Source organism: Protopterus annectens, chromosome 13.part0 (assembly GCF_019279795.1).
Source record: "Protopterus annectens isolate FY-2018-M chromosome 13.part0, PAN1.0, whole genome shotgun sequence".
Lineage (NCBI taxonomy): Eukaryota > Metazoa > Chordata > Ceratodontiformes > Protopteridae > Protopterus > Protopterus annectens.
Window position 1 is genome coordinate 1,046,753,946 of NC_056747.1, and position 20,903 is coordinate 1,046,774,848.

Genomic DNA, 20,903 nt, shown 5'->3' on the forward strand with positions numbered 1-20,903 from the left:
CCCCCAAATTCTTTACCCATAAACATGACTCTTGCTCTTACTTTTGAGTATATGAATCTCGGCACATTCCCATAACATGATTACTCCCTTAGTTTGCTTTCAGACCCCTAACTCATTTTGACCACCTCCCCTCAGGTTAGCATAATCTATAGCCCTAAAATTCTATGCCGTTGTCTTTCGATTCTAACCATTCCCTCCACACAGTGGGATGATCTGCCACGTGTCATCACCTGGACATTCACAACCTCCTCCATGTGTATTAGGACTACATATGGCATTATATCCTTTCCAGCACAGTCTGTGATGAGGTGACATGGTCCAAAAAATTAAACTACCAATCCCTATTGACTCTGCAACTTGGAATATTCCATTCTGCCCCAGAAGCTTCTAATCCCCTATAAGCATAACTTACTAATACTTCCCCACTCTGTTATTCTCTCCCTAGTCTCTCATCCTCCCTTGTAATGCATCTGGAGGCAAGTATGCTGTACCAATCCAGCAGTGGTCCTCTTTTCCTCCACATTAACCTCCCGGGGGAGGGGGATTACCTAGGTTCTGATACTACACACTGCTTAACTCCGTCCATGTGATTGTGTTCTTCATCCTCCTCTTTGGATTTGCATTTGATGCTTTCTTTTATGTAGATCACTTTCTAAACTCCATCCCCATTATCTCATTCTTTAACAACCTATACCCAATCACTTCCTTATTCCACCCCCTTTTGTCATTGGCCTATCATCCATCATTACATCACTGCTTGTAGAGCCTGCATCTTTCTTCCTAGACTTATTGCACTGCATAGTAATACTATGCTCTTTGTTATTTTACTTTTATCTGCTTCCCAGGTAACTTCCTCTGTTCTGCTTTAGTGGCACCCCCTTTCATCTTTGTTAAAAGATATGATCACTGGAAGGCACTTTTCCAATCTAGGCCTAGGCACTATATCTCCTAGTATCTTAAGATAAATTCTACATATGACATATTCCTGTACTTTTTTCTGATGTCTCCACCATTTGTCTAGCAGTCCAAAGCACTGTCTGTTGACACACCAAGCCATTACACTTCTTAATCCTAATTTCCTCAGTGTGCTGGCTATTGGCACAAGCCCTACCTCTTACCACTTTATCTTTTTCTTCTGCCCTTCACTCTGTGGTCCATATCACCATACCCTTATCTGTAACTGTCCCACCCTCCATTTCTGCCACCCCAGCTAACTTCACCATATGGTTTATGTTGGCTGCCTCCCCTCTAAGTTGCACCTACCCCACTTCTTACCTTTCTTGCACTCTTTCTACAAGTCCTGTCCACAGTCGTCTCTTCTCTGTCCTTGATATCTAGCAGAGTGCCTCTTTTTGCCCGCTTCTCTCCTGATCTCTGTGTGGAGTTGGCTTCTGCATGAACACCTCTAAAGCCATATCCCTATATCCCCTTCATCATCTGTCATTTTAGTCCTCACCTATCCTTTCAACTTGGCTTCCTTTTCTTTGCCCTCTTCTCCATGTCTGCCTATCTCACTTTCTTCCTCTTCCTTACTATGGGCCATGCTACTTGTCCTTGTTCCTCTAGCAATGTCTGATTATGTCCTCCTGTCCACTTTCATTCCCCCTACCTTTTCCCATCCTCCCATTTAGTAACATCATGAATGTTAGTTCTCTGTTTAGGTGAAAATCATGATTTTGTCTGGAGAAAGTCTAGTTTACACATGAATCCTTGCACTGGTATTAAAAGCAAGTTTTTGGTAATAAAATTAAACATACACTATATTTACATACTGCTGCTTTGCATATATTTTTTTTTTTACTCTCAGTTTCAATTGTTGCCTAGAGGCCTTATTACAGGTCAGGGATTCAAAAAAATTTACAACAAAGTACTTGAACAAATGAATTTGAAATTGCACTAACTGGATGCAACTTAAAAACACACAAAATAGATTTAAAATCATTTAAAATACCTTTTATTTTTGCAGGGGACAAGCCCCTCTGCACCCCCATACCTTATGCTCATGATACTTATATACACACACATATATATATATATATATATATATATATATATATATATATATGTGTGTGTGTGTGTGTGTGTGTGTGTGTGTGTGTGTGTGTGTGTGTGTGTGTGTGTGTGTGTGAATATCATAGTATAGAAACCTCATTTGATTGAAACTTATTTGACCATTTGACTGAGACCATAAGACTGAATTTTCAAAGGACTGAAAAGTCACTTGACTGAAACCCATAAGACTGAATTTCAACATACTAAATTGTAAACTGGACCATATAAAACCAGACTAGGAGGGGGGCTCCGCTCCCTCACACCCCCAGTGTAGGGGGCTGTGCCCCCCACACACCCCCTAACTATATAGACTAACTCCAGGATTGCACTACAGTGGGGAAAAGGGAATATACCTTTCACTTACCTGATAGTAGTCTGCATGCTGCCACTACTATGCACTTTTCCTCACTGTAGTGCATTCCTGGAGTTAGTATATATAGTTAGGGGGGTGTGGGGGGTACAGCCCCCCACCTAGTCTGGTTTTATATGGTCCAGTTTAAAACTTAGTATGTTGAAATTAAGTATTATGGGTTTCAGTCAAGTGACTTTTCAGTCTTTTGAAATTTCAGTCTTATGGCCTCAGTCAAGTGAGGTTTCTATCATATGATAGGGCTCTCTCTCTCTCTCTCTCTCTCTCTATATATATATATATATATATATATATATATATATATACATACACAGACACAGACACACACACACACACACACACACATATATATATATATATATATATATATATATATATATATACACACACACACACACACACACACACACACACACGCATATATATTTCTACACATACAATCTCAAATATTGGACTATAGTGGGCAATTTCTTAGTCCCCACTGTACCTCATTATTTAAACATTCAATCATCTTTGCCAGTCTTTTAAGTGCTCAAACAAATGATATTTGGAACAGCAGAATACAACCCATTTATAGTCACTAGTCAAGTTTAACTTTCATTTAATCACAGCTCAGTAATTATAGTCCATTAAAATTCAGTGGATTGCATATGAATGTGTGTGTATCTGGCAGTTAAGGCTGTGAGCTGTAGTTCCTGTGGTACATGGTTTGATTCCCTCAGCTCACATTTGCCAACAAGTGACAAAAGCGAAGTTACTTAATTAGACATTGCAACTGGGTTGCCCCTGACAATGAACTGTATGTTCAGAGGGCCTACCTCATTAGCACATTGGTATTATGATAGATAGACAAACATCACACACTAGCAACAGAATGAAACATGTAGCTAGATATGTATGTTGTACACTTTGTAGATAAATCTTATTTATCTGTCTACACTGTCGTTGCATCATCAACACTTATCTACACCCCTGGCATGTCACTAACAATTTATCTACAACCTTGATGCATTATCAAACTTATTAAAATTGCCCAATACCTGTCATGCTAACACAAACCTGCTAAAACAAAAGTTTACATACTGCTCATACAAACTGTAGACATTAACATGTCCCTAAGCCATCCAGACCTCCAAAAACATTCCCTAAACCCAAATCTGTGATTAGCCTGAAAAAAATTAAGGAAAATAAAAATATAATGACAGTTTGCATTTCCATTTCACTACTATGCAATAAAGATAACGTCACACAGCAAACATAAAAAATCCAAATAAAAATATAACTAACCTATAAAACTAATACATCTCAACATGCATATCACTAAATTACTAAAGTACGTAAAAAGTTAACTGCCATACAAAAATATTAAATTTTTCATTAGAACAACACTAGAAAATTGCTAATGGGATACTCTGTTCATAAAAACTTCCATAAAATAACTAAAGCCCCACTCTGAAGAATTATAGGCAATTATATAGCCCCACTGAAATTAACTAGGAAACACTACTCTGACAGAAAAAAATCACAGAAGAAAATGGATAAATGGAATATATGGGGAGTCTGATTTGTGTAATATATGAAATGTCTTGTTCTTTGGCATTAAGGAACTCCATTCAGGACTTATGACTTTGCCACTCACCACAGAACTTCCTTCCTAAACTGCAGTGCAAAATAGTACAAGTATCGCATACCAGACCCTTCCCAACAATAAATGTATTTTCATATTCCATAAGCAGCTAGGCCATTCTGTCATTCTACCTCAAGTGGTATCCATGGCCTGCTTTATAATTGTAACAAATAAGTGACATGTCAGCAGATAGTTAAAAGTAGTTAGGGAGTTGTTATCATTTTAACAATGCTTTAACAAGAAAAAAGAAATATGCACAACTATTTCTGTATTTTAAATTGTGTCCACCATACACTGTATATCTCATTAATAAGCAGTTATGTAAGTCACGCATAATTCTTTTTAGATACCCCAGATCCAGATCTCATATCAGAATTTAAAAAGTGAAACTAAAATGAGATTGAAGCATGTAAGTGTGAAGGAATATATTATAAAAAAATTTGAAATCTACAAAAACACTTTAGGGCTACTTATAACCTTAAACGGTCACTTCAGATATTTTGAAATATTAGGCCTGGTTTGCTTCAGAAGATGAAAGAGTACACTAATAAATAGAATTACAGTATATGCTTTATAATATATTTCAAAAAATATTTATTTTCAGTTTAACAATGTAAATGAGCTGATCTATAGACTGTTTTCAGTCACGACCTGTGTAAATCCATACAAAATACTTTACATTGTACAAGGACTTTCACAGATACACAGTTGAGATAAAGACAGTACAAATGATGCTAAACAATACAATAAAAAAATCAACAAAGGAGCATTGATACACTTGATATATAGAAAGGGAGAAACTACATATAAATGCAGTTGGTAACTGTTAGAAAAATACATAATAATAGAAGTCCAAGAGAGTGCGCAATTAACAAATCAGCAGAAGAGTTAGCCAAATCAATTAAGTGGAAGTAAATGAATAAAGCACATCTGGGACAGACATGATTAGTGTTTTTAACCAGAAAAATGCTAACTACAAATCAGAAATACAGTCTGTAAAGTATGCATATCTAAATCAGAAAACAGTCAACCATTCTGTAAAACACTGGAATCAGAAATGCAAGCCAATGGGTGTAAATCAACAAAATAAACTGAAAATAAAAAAAGTTCTTAATATATAACTGAGTGAATAAATTATAAACTATGAAGCACTTGGTGGTAGAGTTCCAGCATTACTGCCTCACAATTAATTCTCCAATTTGATTTTCACTTGGAGTAACTTCTGTATGAAGCCTTCTTATCCTGACTGTGTCCAAGTGTTTTTTTCCCAGAATTACTTTCTGTCCCTTGCGCCCATTGAGTGATGGAAGAAGATTGGCCTCCCCAGAAGTCTTGAATTGGATTATGCAGGTATTAGAAAAGGAACAAATGAATAAAGTAATATGCTTTAGAGCATATTTTCAAATAGTGCATGCCAACTATAAATCAGGAGTTAAATCTGCAATGTCTACAAATCTAAATCACTTTTTGGTCATCTCATATGCATGACAACAGAATATCATTTACAAGCCAACAGTTTTTATATCTAAATCACTTTGCAGCCTAGTAGTCTGCAAGACCTCGGAATTTGAATTGCCCAATAGCTGTAAGCAACTGTAAAACTACACCAAACCATACTGTATATATACATATAAACAGTCAACTAACAAGTTCTCTTTCAGCAAAGTTAGCTGAATAAAAAATTCAAATAAACAAAATTATCTCAGTTGCATTTGCAGAACAACCCAATTTGCAACTCACAGTTTGTTTCCTTCTAGAGTGGTTTGAAAGCTAGTTTCTAGTACATAAATATTTAAATAACAGCATATCTACTTAGCCACTGCAAGAGGAATATAACCTTGGAATAAAGAATCAAAATAAAGGACAACACTCTAAGGGTTTTAAAATCCTGTCTTTGAAAAATAAGTTAAAGTCTTACAATTAGTATTGTGTATGTTAAAACTCCCACCTAGCCATTGCCAGAGGAATATACCTTTAGGATAAAAATTTCAGAATAAAAGACAACACTGTAAGGATATGTCTTGTTTCTGAGAAATAAATTAAAGTCAGTATCTTGCTTGTAAAATAAACATCGATTGAAATTCACCCTCTTGAAAATTACATTATTCAAAGTGCTTCAGACCCAATTTCCATCTAAAGTTACAAAACTGTGTGAGACAACATGCCAACACAGGTCTAGGTATGTCTAAAGATGTTGGGATTAGACTATTGCCATAATTTCCAGAATGTAATAGCAGATGTAGTGGGTATTTCAGTGTTAATCTTGCTAGTCAGAACATCTATGTTGAATTCAGTATAGCCATAGATTATTTTATGGCCTCACTGATGTTTCGGTATGAATCACTCAAAGCAGAGAAATATTGTAGCCTCCCCCCATAACAAATCCTTTGGGCTAATGAAATTCATTAACCTAACAGCTACAACCCAGATGTGAATTTCTCTGAATACCTAATCTTTGTTTTTAGTTATAGTGTAGGCCCTTTAAATGAGTAGCATTTTATAATTTCACTGAGCTCTCCCTTTCCTCTTTCTAATATACTGAACATTAGTAAGATCCTGCTTTGTCATCAGTTTCATGAATTCCAGTTTCTGAAGTTTATGAAAGGAATTTTGCATATCTCATCCTAAGCATATCTCTCAACCTCGTAGAGCAAAAAATCTGGACAAAGCCTGACAGAATGGGGGAACAAAGGCTCAAAAATAGGGACAAATTTTAAATATTGCTCTTATAAACTTAGAAAGTTGTTAGAATAACAGAATTTGTCTTAGCATGCCTTTTCTGAAGCATATGAAGTCTGAATCACAAATGTATATCATTATTTAGTGATTTTAGTCCTTAGATTATCCCTTTGATTTGCTAGAAAATCACAAATTTTATGAGGAGCAGACCAAAAATATGAGGCAAAAATCTGGACAGTTGAGATGTATGTGTCCTCTTCAGGAAAATTATGTTGATATTTGTAATTGTGATGCATGTAGAAAAGTGGTTTTGTTACTTTTGGTTTCTAAGCAGGTAATGAATGAGAGTTAGGGTACAGAATTAAGATTAGTAGCGATTAATGAATGTCACCTTATAATCATGAGTTTGAGATCCTCAATCTGCACTGTCTGAGAAAGTCACTTAACCAGAAGCAAAAAGCACTTGTGTCTGCTGGGTTTGTCCATTTAAAAATGAATAAAAAAGGGAGATAGCCCCTCTGAGGATAGTGACTTTTTCATGCAGCCTGTTATTTTGTTATACATGCCATATTTCAACAGATGCTGTAATTGATTTCAGGGCCCTAACTACTTCAGGGGATTGTTGAAATATCATCTGAGGTAATCCTCAACTTGGAATTGCAAAAAGTGATGACTAAGAAATGAGAGCCTATCCCCCATGGAAACAGTGTATTCAAATATATCATGTTACCAGTACATCTACATTATTATACTGATTTTATTGCATCTTACATAAAAAATTCAGGATTAGTTCTTGTTATTGCAGTGTACGACTCATAGAGAATTTTAAAGTTATGGTAAAGTATGCTAGCAGTCCTGTGAATGAGAACGTTGGTATAATACTCATTTTGTTTTCTAGTAAAAGGTAATTCTTATGCTAACCTATCATAGTCACATACTAGACATGCTGACCTGAAGTCTTGACTGCTACATGGTATTTAATGTCTTTCACTGTTATTTTCTTTTGTCAGCACTATACAGTTTAAAAATTGAAATCAGATTGTGCATCACTTCAGTGTTATAATTTGTCTTTATTACAACTGTTAGCTTCATCATAGCAGTAGAGTTTATGAAGGTAGATTCCCACAGAACATTCAGATGGTTAGAAAGTTATTTACTTTGGATTGTCCTTGTCTCTACCCTTACTGTTATACTTGTTCGACTTCTCATTCAAGGAATACATTTTTGATTACGATGCCTCTTGGTTCAACTAAAACAAGTCAAGATGGATTGTCTTTGTTGGAGAAAGATTCCTGCTTGTAGTCCCTGCACAAAGTTTGTTTGTGTTAAATAATCCTCTAATCTAAGGATTTTGACATAAATGTCTCTTCATCTACTTCAGCAGAGGCATCACACTCTTCTTCACCTTCATCCATGTTAAGTGTTTCATTGTGATTCACCAGGACAGCAGTTGGTACTTCTGTTTCCTCTGTCTCCTTCTCAGACTGTTTACTGGCATCCTTTGGGTAGTATCTTTTGGCCTTTGACACAAAATCATATGCTGTGTCAAGGATGAGGAGTCGATCCTAAGCAAAAGAGACAAAAATAATGAATCTCAGACAATATATGAAATGTTCTTAGCTGTGAAGTAACAAACCCCAAATCTGAAGGTCACTAAGATTTAGATCTCAGGGGTCCGGTTCTTAATTAGTGATTTAAGTTACCTGGCAGTAAAATGCATCACTCTTTCAATTACAGTATTGGCAACTAGTTACATCAAACTGAAGTGAACTTAATACATCCAGCACACCAGGGCTAGATTCCTGACTGTGTACTGTGAAACTTTGAAAATGACACTGAACTAAGCCAAATATTTTTAGGTTGCTCTAAAAGGAAGTGAAAAAAGGCACCTGTGCCAGGTGTAGTAGGTAGCGTGTGTGTGTGTATTTGTATGTACATATGTGTGTGATGGTTATGTGTATGTGTATTCATTTGCGAGAGCCTACATATCAGTATTTGTGATCTTATTCTAAAAATAGAATTACAGATGAATGTTCTACATTAATTAGGATATACATAATTTATTGTGTTGCCCAAATCAATCCATCCATTCATTTATCCATCCACAAGCCCTTTTTCCCATTTTTGCACATGGGGTGGGGATGCCACTTCAACGGTGACAATCATCTAGAGCCAAAGTTTACACCATTGGGTGACCAACCCTGCTGTGCTAGTTCTTCCACACCACACACACTTGCATGCACACTCATACCTATGGCCACTTTAGAGTGTCCAATCCACCCATTGCATGTCTTTGGAATGTGGAAGGAAACCAGAACACTCAGAGAAAACTGAATTGAACACAGGGAGGACATACAGACCACACAAAAGGCACCCCAGTTGAGAATCAAACTATGAAACCTCTTGCTGTGAGGTGAAATGCTATCCACTGTGCCACTGTGCAAATACACAATTTTAAATATGTGGACATTTTTTTGTCCAAGCTCACACAAAGAGCACAAGTTCAGACATATACTTCTGAAAAGAACTTATCATTGTTTTAATGGCTTCCCACTACATCGCACTTCAGCTTTCATAGCACAGAACCTAAAAAGGTCCACAGTAGTCTCTCATGACTCAAACTGCCCTCCCACAGATGTCACATGACTTCAACATTCCAAGATATGCTGATGCATCCCTTTGTCAAGACATTTGCTTGATGTCAGAAGGAAACAATTTGTCTATCTAGCCTAACTGTAAGTACATTTAATAGTCCACTTTCCCTCCATACCTCCCTTACCCCTCACGCATTTTGACCTAACCCATTTCCTCATGAATTTTAGTAGCCCATTTCATGATTCCTAAACCTTCTCTTTGATGAAGTAAACAGGTCCAGGAAGTAGCAATAACAACAATGAATCCATTTGATAAGGCACCAAAAAACTACTAATAAAACTTCAAAGGTGCCAATATGAGCAAGTAACTGCACCATAAGCCCAACACATGAAACAAAATGCTCACAAACAGTATGTTACTCCAGTCTCTTTATTGTTAAGTGCTTTCTTCCCCAGTATACACCTCGGGGACTTCCTCAGAACAAGAAACAGAAGACATTTCTTCTGTTTCTTGTTCTGAGGAAGTCCCCGAGGTGTATACTGAGGAAGAAAGTGCTTAACAATAAAGAGACTGGAGTAGCATACTCTTTGTGAGCATTTTGTTTCATGTGTTGGGCTTATGGTGCAGTTACTTGCTCATATTGGCACCTTTGAAGTTTTATTAGATCCAGGAAGTAGGCTTTCCTGCTGTCTGCTGAATGTATGTTTTCCTCTTCCTACCTTTCTAGGGTAACTTCTTCACATCTTTCTGACATGTTGTTTCACACCTATATCACTCCAGCCATGTCTTCTTGGCTCCAGTGGGGGAACTTCACTTCTTCCTCCAATCTCTTGTCATACTTGTTTACCTCAGTCCCATATAACTTTATGTTGGCTCTCATCAGGACACCTTAGTGAGGCCTACTGATATCCCTTTTTCTGTATGGCCTCAAGACAGAGCCATAGTTAGGTCATCTGGTGCATTGAGCAACAACCAGAGCTGGTTGCCCTCAAGACAAAAAAAACATACCCCCCAAAAACAAACAAACTCATGTAATTCTGCCAGAACGGTAAAAAGCCACCATATCACCTGCAAATTTTTAAATGAATAATGGTTCTCCTCTTGTATGCCATCAGCAACTGCAAATTATGCCCTCTAAAACTTTGCACCAAGGGCAACTGACCCTTTGTCCTGTCCTAGTTAGACCGCTGCCTCAAGAACGTCATAAAGTACTGAAGGTGTGACCTGACCAGACCCAGAAGATCAGGAGGTTTCCTCTTTGCTTACCACTTGTATTCTGTTTGTTGCTTCGGTGGAGGGTGATCTAGTCCAGGTGTGATCAAAATTCCCATGTCCATTTCCTGCTCTGTGCTATAAATTCCTCACCCACATGCTGATTTTAGCACTAGGATTACTGTGGCCCAAATGCAGAATATTTGCCTGCCCTGAACCTCAAGTGCCATCATTTTCAAACTTAGATTCTTTAAAAGTGCTTCACTGAAGGCCCCATCTATGTTCTGTCAGTGAAGTAGTTGATGTAGTGTTTTGTTCCTACAGGGAAGTCTGAAATAAATATACTGTGGACATTTTACTTTTTAAGTCTAAGCCATGGCCATTCAGAAGGTGTATAGCTGAAACAGCTGATGTCCTTAAGGGGTCATTTGCGTATATCCCACTGGCTTCCATTAAAGGGGGTTTAAAGTATTACACAGTGAAAATTAGCTTTGCTGTATTTTATTTTCAGTTTTTATTGAATGGTTTGTCTATGTGACCTTTTTACCCTTTGGTGATTATGAAGTACCCATATCTATTATGGATCAGAGGGAATGGGGGATACAGTGCCTAATGTGTGGGTACAGGAGACACTTGCTCCATTACAAGAAATTATGTATTTCTGTATTTATGTTCCCTGGATGTTTTTGGAAGGATGAGTGGTTCTGTATAAACAAGTGAATTTTTAGAGGCTTTATTTGATAGTTGGTGATAGAATAGTTTTGTTGCCAAGTATTTTACATAATTCCATGTATATGGTCACTACAACCCTGACCATTCATGAGAGACAATAATGATACAGCCATCATCTAGGTAGCCATTAGGATTTTTTTTCTAATGTACTTCCCATTTCCTAACTCATGCCTATAAGGGCTGAAAGGGTGAGTCTGCATTGGGGTGGTGTCAGGACGTGTCATCTGTTTTTGTGATTGATGGTGGCCTTGTATCTTCAGACTTCCCTTGATGGTAGACATCCCTGTCCATCTCCAGTCTCCATTCAGGGTTGTAGGTGGAGTATGTACCCAAGGACACACACATGTATGCACACACCCAATCATCCTCCAAAACAAGATGAGAAGGCTCCACATCATCATCTCTGTCCCTTCTGGCTATTTTACTGCCTGCATTGCTAACTGAACCTAGGTCAGCCAAGCCTCAGATGGGCTTCCAGCCATCTGTGCTGTGTAGCTGGATAACACTACAGAAAGCACATCTATCTTTGTGTTACTGGTTCAGCTGAGAATTTTAAATGCCAACGGGCATGATGTACTTACACAATAAAGTATTTAATCCAAGATAATTCCTATTACGGTTTACTATTGAAATATCAAACATCACAATGTAAACCTATCAAAAATGTGGTTTACATGTTCAATGTTCACAATAGTACACAGCATTAAAGATCGAACACCAAAACATTCAAAGTCGATTTGACTCCTGCACTCTGGTATCCGAACTACAATGCACTGACAGTCATTTTTTGCAGGGGGGCAAGCCTCCATGCACCCCCCATGGGGGGGCTGTGCCCCCACACCCCCTACCACTTATATATTCCAACTCCGAGATCACACTACAGTGCGGAAAAGGGTAAATCTCCCAATCCCCTCTGTCCTGGTCTTCGGTCTTCCGGAGTTGACATTGTAACCGTCTCCCAAAGGGTTTTCTGCATTCTGACTCCCACACAACTAAATTGCACACAAGCCACATTCAACATATTGACTGTAAACCTCCTATTACATATGCGTTCTCTACAAAGAAGCACCTCATTTGTTGGAAGACAGTACCCCTTGCTACACTTGGGCTATCCATTATGCCTCCTAAGGATGGGGTAAAGTTCTTCTTATTAACCGATATCCTGTTTATTCCAACATCCCACTACAGCTGTGATCTATCATAGCTTCATAGTTGTATACTAGCCTAATGGCTACTAGGGCCTTTATAAGCCTAGCAAAGCATCCCACATGTATCCCACAAGTTTATGTGTCTTAGATGTTATTTTAAGGGGTATGTCTAAGCTAGGGCAAGATTTACAGGCTGCATCTGTCCATTACAAACATAGGTGCTAGACCTGGAGTATATTTCTGATTTTCCATCCACTAGTCCAGGTTTCTCTTGAATAGGGTTAGGGAAGACCTCTAGTTCACATGGGTGGAAAGCTTGCTTCAGGGCAGGGGAATTCTCTGAGACACACCCCTATCCCTCCAACATGTCCCATTTATGTTGCAAGCAAAGTTTGAAACCCTAGACTGAGTAATTCTGAAGCTTTTCGTTTTGTGAATATGAAAAGAGTCCATTAGAGTGTGATCCAAGGATGTCTGGTATGCCAGGCATAGATCATCTGTCAGCAATCTGTAGGAAAAAGAGTATACAAATAGGGCTTTGAGGCAATCTGCATAGGACATGCTGTTTATGTCCTGTATTCTTCTTGTAAGGAACCTCTATGGACTTTCCAGTTGTATGTGCCTGGTCAGGTTCATACTGAAGGGGGCATTGTACTCAATGATGGATCTGATGAAGGCCAAATATAGTGGTGTATCATTTGTGTGCAGGGGTATGTCTTTCATATGCACTCTTGCCTGTCTTCAACAACTGCCCGTTCACCACCTTCTTTGACCTTGTTGATTCACATGAGGTAATTAAATAGGTTTAACATATCCACTCACCCTCCCTCCTTGCATACACAGTGTATATATTATGCTCACTTAGTCTTTTTTGTGCATCTTATAATGTAAATAATGACATTTTTATTGCCTTTCCTTTGTAGTCCTACATTCTTTTCTTCACAGTAGCTTGGTTTTCAAAACTGATTCAGCTACTTTGAAAAATGAAATCTCACTACAATGTGCACAAAGGGGGGTATTTCATCCTTGAATCCACTGTAGTTCAGTCTTTGCACTTTGAATGCCAAGCTATGTATAATATGATATAAGCAGACACATGCTGGAGGTATGTTTTTACTAAAGTTTATTTATTTTTGTTAGGATTTATTTGCAATAACAAGAAAGTGTGGGGTATGAATCTTGCAAGGAGACTGGTGTGAAAAGTTGCAGTTAGAGCACATGACAATGTGTACTTTCTGTATGGCATAATACACAGATAGTGATATGGTATCTCTACTGCTCCATCTGCTATGGGCTAGGGCTTATATCCGCACCAGAGATAGTCTATATGAACACGCTAGGAATACGCTTGATGGGCCTGGTATGCTTAATGTCTAACATATCTAAAGATGAGGCTCTGGCCTACTTCCTATGGGCTGTAATTAATTTGTCTGATTTGTTTTCATACTAATCGTAGTAATATCTCTGCAACTTAGTAAGTGCCTACATCTGGCACTTATTTAATGTATGCTCTATTGCTTATAAGGTTACTTAATTTCATAGCTTAGATTCCTACCTAGATTGGCTTTCTTCCATCTGTTTTATCTAACATTGTTACCACCCTGCTTCCTTGTCTTTTCTTACATTTCCTAAAATGGTACTTGTCTCTTTAACCTTTCTGGCCATGAGAGATTTTTGAGTCTTAGTAGCTTTTTCAGTTGTTGTGTTGATTTTCTTTGCCCGTTTTGCTTCCTACAGTTATGACTTTTCCTTACATTCTCCTGTGGTTCTGCCTTTCTTCTAGATTGTTATCCTAATACCTTTCTGAGGCACTGTCCGTGCAAAAGTGAGTCTCCTAACATTTGATATGCTGTGGCTCTGTGGCTTTGTGGCTATGATTATTATGAAATAGTTTCAAAGGTTCACAGTTTGGTAGGTAAATACTAGTCAATTAGTCTGCAGACTGTTACAAGCTTAGCAAAAAACCCTATTCAATAGTTCCTAACAGCCTCAAGGAGGGCACGCAGGATGGATCAGGGAGAAATTTGATTTATCTAGGTTTACCTTGAAGGTGGCAAGGGTGTTACTCTGTTTAACATGTAGTGGAAGTTTGTTCCAAAGTTGAGGGGTACATTGGAATATGAGTCTATCACACCAATGCATCTTACTTATCTTGTCTAAGTTTATCTTGAAGGTGGCAAAGGTGCTACGCTGCTTGACATGTAGTGGATGGTTGTTCCAGAGATGAGGAATGCACTGGGACATGAATCTATCATGCCAACATGTCTTATTTATCTGTTTATGAAGTTTAAGTTCCTTCAGGTATTGAGGTACCATTTATTCAGCAAAGGAATAGGTGGTCAAAGATGTGTGGATCTTTCATAGCTGGAAAGGCTACACAAAGATCTCCATGGAGGAGTCCATAACAGACTGAGTAGAGAGAGAGAGGGATGCCAGTCTGTCCAGATAACTAAGATTTTTGAGGCCACTGATATTTTTAGTTATGAAATCCCTGAGGTCTTTCAAGTTGAATTATATGCTTAGACAAATACATGCCAAAAGGTGCATTATATTCAATACCGGGCCTGATGAGATACGAGTAAAGGGGAATTAGGACTTCTTTGGATCTAGTGGAGATGCCTTTGGAAATTAGATGAGCTAGACAGAAGGCTTTCTGAACTACTGTGGAGTCATTATAGTCAAATGATAATGAATTGTGAATGAGAGTGCCTATATCACTACAACAGTGTCTGATTGGAGGGGTGTATTACTTTATTGTATGTGAAAATATTTTGTTTACCAAAATGAATTATGCTACTTTTTTTACATTTAATTTGAGACAATACACCTTGCACCAATTGTTAACATAGTCCAACCCATGTTGGAGCAGTTATCAGTCAGTGGAAGATTAAATAACAGCACCCAATTTACAGTGTCCTGCAAACTTTGATGACCAAAGGCCAGGAGTGCTGGCCTGAAGGTCAGAGAATCAGATGCCAGATAGGACAGGGCACAGCAATGAGCCATGTGGTGCACCACTGGTAACCTTCTTGCTTTCTGGAGCAATCTCCAAATCCTGCCTTTTTGTTCAGCTAAAAAAACTGCCCAGAGATGGTATAATAATAAAAGCCTTAGAATGTCTCCTGGAGGATGCTTATATCACAGTGACTGTACCATACCACTCTTACAACCTTTTAGTTTTGGCTGTTTTGCTGTTTTACTTTTTATGGACATTTGTTTGCTTAAAGATTTCTTAACATTTTTATGATGCCTTTTTTCCTATTTACTAATGTCATTTTAATGTAAAAATTCATTTGGAAGTTTGTATTTTACTTTTAGTGAGACAGATCTCCATCCAGTATGGAAACAGTCATAGATTCAGAGACTTATATAGAGTTTACAAGCCGGATACAATCCTTGGACCATAATCACCTTGCAAATAGTCACCCTATAAGGGCACATCCTGCCTCCAGAAGGTCAAAACACGTGGGGCTCAGGATGAATTTATAAGTGCCCATTCATTAGTCAAAGTTTGCTTTAAAGGAAGCAAGAATGTCGCACCATTTTACATGCAATGGAAGAGTATTCCAGAGATTACAGAAGTGATGGGTAATAGATCTGTCCCTCCAGTGTGTCTCAATTATTTGTTAATAGAAATTCATGTCTTTAGTCCAAGTATTTGTGGAGCCATTTGTTTTGTAGAGATGTATGGAGTCAAGGAGGGCTGAGTCATTAACAATACAGAGTGCTAGACATAAATCATTACATTGAAGTGTATAAGAGACGCAGTATAGGGATACAGTTTAAATCTTGTCTTGGTAGCTGAGGATTCTATTGTATGGTGATGTTTTTAGTTAGCAACCTCTGTCATCCTTCTAGCTGTGCCATGTGCTTGGATAGATCATATTAAAAGGGGCATTATATTCCCTCACTGGTCTGATCAGGTCAGAATACAAAGGAATAATAATGCCTTTTGACCTAGATGATATACCCTTAGGTACTAGATGGGCTAGATAGAAGGATCGTCTGACAGCTTTTGATAAATAGTAATCAAAGGGTAGGGAGTTGTCCACAAAGGGACTGAGAGCTCAGATGACTACATCAGTCTGGTGTGGGGTGCTCCCTATGCTATAAGCTGATGTCAAGATTTGTTTACTAAAGGAGACAATGATACATTTATTTGCATTTAATTTAAGCCCATTTCTTAACACACCCCTGATTTGTATGGTTTAAACTTTGCTGTTGTAAAATGATATCAGATACTGAGCAAATGATAGATATCTCAGTGGATTGCCAGCTGGCTCACAAACAGGACTCAAGAAGTCAAGATTGATAATACAACCTCTAAGAGATCGGTCACCAGTGGGTACATCAGGGGTCTGTGATGGGACTGCTACTATTTTTATCGAAGATGCCTTTCATTAAACCATTCTGACTGAGATCGCATTACAGTGGAGATCAGGAAATTTGCCGTTTTCCCACTGTAGCGCGATCTCAGAGATTATATATATATATATATATATATATATATATATATATATATATATATATATATATATGTATGTGTATATATATATATATATATATATATATATATATATATATATATATAACAAATTAGTAGGGGGTGGGAGCACTGACCCCCATATGAGGAGGTTTCAATGAATGGCATTTATAATGAAATGCCATTCAATGATATACATCTTGATATGATATAAACCCCACTATGAGGTATGCATGTAGGTACTGCCACAGGCATTATAAGGGCAACTTGTAAAAAAATATAAAATACCCATCATAACTGTTAAAGGCTGTAGGAGATAGGAAAGTTTAAAAAAACATAAAAACAGAAACTTTAGTAGTCTTAAAACTTTGTTGATGAACTCAGTCACACTAATTTCCAAAAATCATGAAACCCAGGCAGTGTTCCAAAGCAACAAGCCTTTATTCAGTAACAAAAAATAAGAAATACTTTACAATGTTAAACATATCAGCTTTTATACACTTAGAAGTAGGTGTGGAAAATATATGTATTGTTGAATTTTAAACCAGCCTATTCCAGGCAAGCAATATAAGCAGGGCCATAAAAGTGCATTTAAGAACAGCAAGTACCTACCCCACACACTACTACTGATTAGATCAAAGTAAGTCCTAGTTAAGGAAAACACTACCTATCTTTTTGCAACCCACATTCCAAAATCAGGTATTAAGAAAAGCATAACACTCATATAAACAGACTGACTTTTAACCAAAACTGCTTTTGACTAAGTAATGGAATAAAGCCTTCATCAGGTCTGTGACGAGAACTAAAATCATATACATGGGTAGATAAACATGTTATGAAGGCTGACAAGGGTAGGGACATACTAGTTATGGGTACTGACAGCTATATAATGAAAACAGAAAACATGCTGAACACACCTGAGTTTTATTCTAAACATTCCTTAGAGGAGGTTAAAATTGCATATGTAGAATGGAAAGGTAAGCTAACCACAGTGTTTAATGAAGAGCTTATTAGTGAAAACTTTTTTGAGTATTTAAACACTCCTCACCCCAAATTACCTTGTTTTTTGGATTCCCAAACCCCATAAGAATAGGGAAGATCCACCTTACCTGTTATTCCAAGTGGAGAATCCATAGCAGAAGTTACTGCCATATACTTAGATTTTATTCTACAGTCTCTTGCTGAAAAAAACTCATGTTTTATTTTAGATTCACTTGATTTTTCAAGAAAAATAAAAGAAGTATATGTGAATGAACGAATCATATTGGTACCTACCGATGCTGAAGCCCTATACACTGTGTTACTATACAGTGTATAGGGCTTCAACGTCGGTAGAAGCCCTATACACTGTGTTACTACACATGTACTGTATTGAAGCAACTACAGAGGCTTATAGCAGAAATAACAATGCTACACAGGGGCAAACTGAATGGTTGGGAAAGCTAACAGACTTGGCGTTGAGTTACAAGTTTTTTCAGTTTCAAAGGATAGAAAAAGTCTATTACATGTCTGAAAAAGGAGGTGCTGCCAGCACAGCTAGCGGGAATTGTGTAAATAATTATATGTCATTTGTGAATATCAGATTTATTTATACAAGATGCTGGTGTTACAAATGTATTAGAACAGTATGTCATGTGTATATAAAACTGATTTGTACAGATGTTTGTGTTGAAAAGGTATTTATAATGTGCTTGTGTTTGAAATGTATGCACAGTTTGCCTTACTGGAGAGAACAGAAATGTACATGCACTATTGTAACTGTTTGAATGTATATGTTTTAACAGAGAAAACTGGAGGGTTAACTTCAGTCCAGCAAACTTTAGAAAAATATCTGAAATTAAATCACTTTATAGGCTAGGCCATAAAGATGCTATCTCATAGGTTTCAATGCAGCCAGAGACACAATGTATGTAATAGGAAGATTTCTGTATTGTCTTTGGGGTGAACTAATTACACTCTGGAAGTATGGAGGTATGCAATTGTTTTATGACTTTCAGCACCTGTCAAAGATCTGAGCAAAACCCCTTATATGTGTATTTTTACGGGTAGGTGCAAAATACTGCCAGCTGCTAGCAATGAAGGTTTGCAAGGGAACTAGAAGTCAGATGACCAGAAATTATGTCACTCTGCAAGCTATCCCAGCAGTAATATTTTAGACATTATTTTGAGAAGTCTCTTAGAGAGACTGAACGTTCTATATTCGGTCTTGGGCCTGACAACAACAATAAGAGCCATTCACCACATCATCTGCCTTGCTCTAAGTAAGTTATTAGGGTATAGTAACTCTCTTAGATTCGGTCAGGAATACAGTGAATCTTAGTTCAGATATTGTTTTTTCTTTATTTGTATGAGCCTGTACTGCAATGTTATTTTAAATATTTCCTGTGGTTTTGAACTCTGATGTCACTGTGACTTGATATTTAATATTGCCTTGGTCTTTTATTATTTATTATTAAATATATTTAAACCTTTCTTTGTGGCTGATCTTTGTAGAGATATTTATGTTCTGAGAGTACTTGCATATTTATTTGATAACACTGTTTAGGCCACTCCTAATAGCCTTGCTCCTGGTCAGACTGCCATTTGTATTAATATTAATTTCACTCAGTATATTACGTACCCTTGGAAGAGCCTTAAGGTAACTGGCAAGAGTGTCTGATGGCAGTCATAACTACCTTATAGTCTGGGCTGAAGGGGGCATAGCAAGTAAATTTGTGCAAGCCTTTCCCAGGTGTGTGTGTGTGTGTGTGTGTGTGTGTGTGTGTGTGTGTGTGTGTGTGTGTGTGTGTGTGTGTGTGTGTGTGTGTGTGTGTCAGCTACTTGGGCAGGGACACGTAGCACTTGTTGGACAGAGTGGGTGCTGGAGGCCTTGACTTGGACACTCAGCTGAGATCTCAACTCTATAGCTGTGTCAGTGAAGAGTCTTACTGGGAATCTGGATAAAGATGGAGAAACCAGCTCCGACCTGACTGTAGTCTCTTTGTGCTCTTAAGGGAAATTGCACTCGATGCAGAAAGCTGCATCTGGAAACATTGTGTGTGTACCTGTTATCTTCCCAGTGAATTTTCCCCCACTGTTGCCAGTGGTGGGGATTGAGGCTCCTTAACTACTGGTCCAGTGGAGGGTCGTCACAACATGTCTCAATGCACCAAAAGTCAAAACAAAGTATGCTTCAGGGGTAGGGCAGCAAAATGCAGTGCCTACACACCCTCTTAGCACAAGTGTGCTTACCATATCTGACAGGAAATTCAGAGCAGCAGTGTGATAAACCACTGACTGATCAGCAAATAAATTAAATTAAAGAGAGTCAGTGTGCATTAATTAGCTTATGGTTACTAAGTAGATTTACAGATTTTCTCTTTAGAGCTAGTCTGTGGTTCTTTGTGATGTCAGGCAGACTACCTCCAATCCCCCCCACCCCCACCCTGTAAGCATATAATCAAGTTCTATACTAGAAAACTGGTGTTTAAGGTATTTAAAACAGTCTAGTTATGTTAAGTAGCTCTGAAAAAAGTTTTATAAGAAAAAAACACCTTATCAGTCAAACATGAAACCTTCCCATTTGAGAAAAGAAGGACTCTTCATTTCCAGTAAAATGTTTTGTTACACTATTGTTACATTTGCAAAATAAATGAGCAGTCATAAAGAACCCAGTATCACTGCACTTGCAACACAAGTCAGTACACAGAAAGTATAAATAAATTCAGCAAATTCAAAACATAATATTGAAATTCCTGCAGAAAAAAAAATGTTTCAAGGACGGCTCCAGACCATCTCAAAAAATAATTGAAAAAAGTACATCAACAAACCAGGACAAAGAGGTATCTCTCTGGAGGAGGGGCATTGTCATCAAATATATCTGTTTGTTGTGCTAAGGTTTTCAACAGCTCTCTCGCCTCCACAGCAAATTTAAGGCTATTGTACGGCATGTTTGACGTTACTGTCAGCAGGGAATCAGCTTCATTCTGGAAACCTAAAAGGAAAAGAAACACACTTTATGAAAAC

General features: G+C 37.7%; 1 protein-coding gene across 1 annotated transcript in view; it reads right to left on the bottom strand.

Annotated features, from left to right (window-relative positions):
- Positions 1–6,814: 6,814 nt before the first annotated feature.
- The window catches only part of LOC122788109 (melanoregulin-like), a 264,965-nt gene continuing 250,876 nt past the window's right edge, over positions 6,815–20,903 (bottom strand). The window contains exons 4-5 of the mRNA XM_044055043.1: positions 20,708–20,871; positions 6,815–8,293 (exon numbers count right to left, since the gene is read on the bottom strand). Coding sequence (XP_043910978.1) covers positions 8,066–8,293; positions 20,708–20,871 — 392 coding nt within the window. The 3' untranslated portion in view covers positions 6,815–8,065. The remainder of the gene's footprint in view (positions 8,294–20,707; positions 20,872–20,903) is intronic.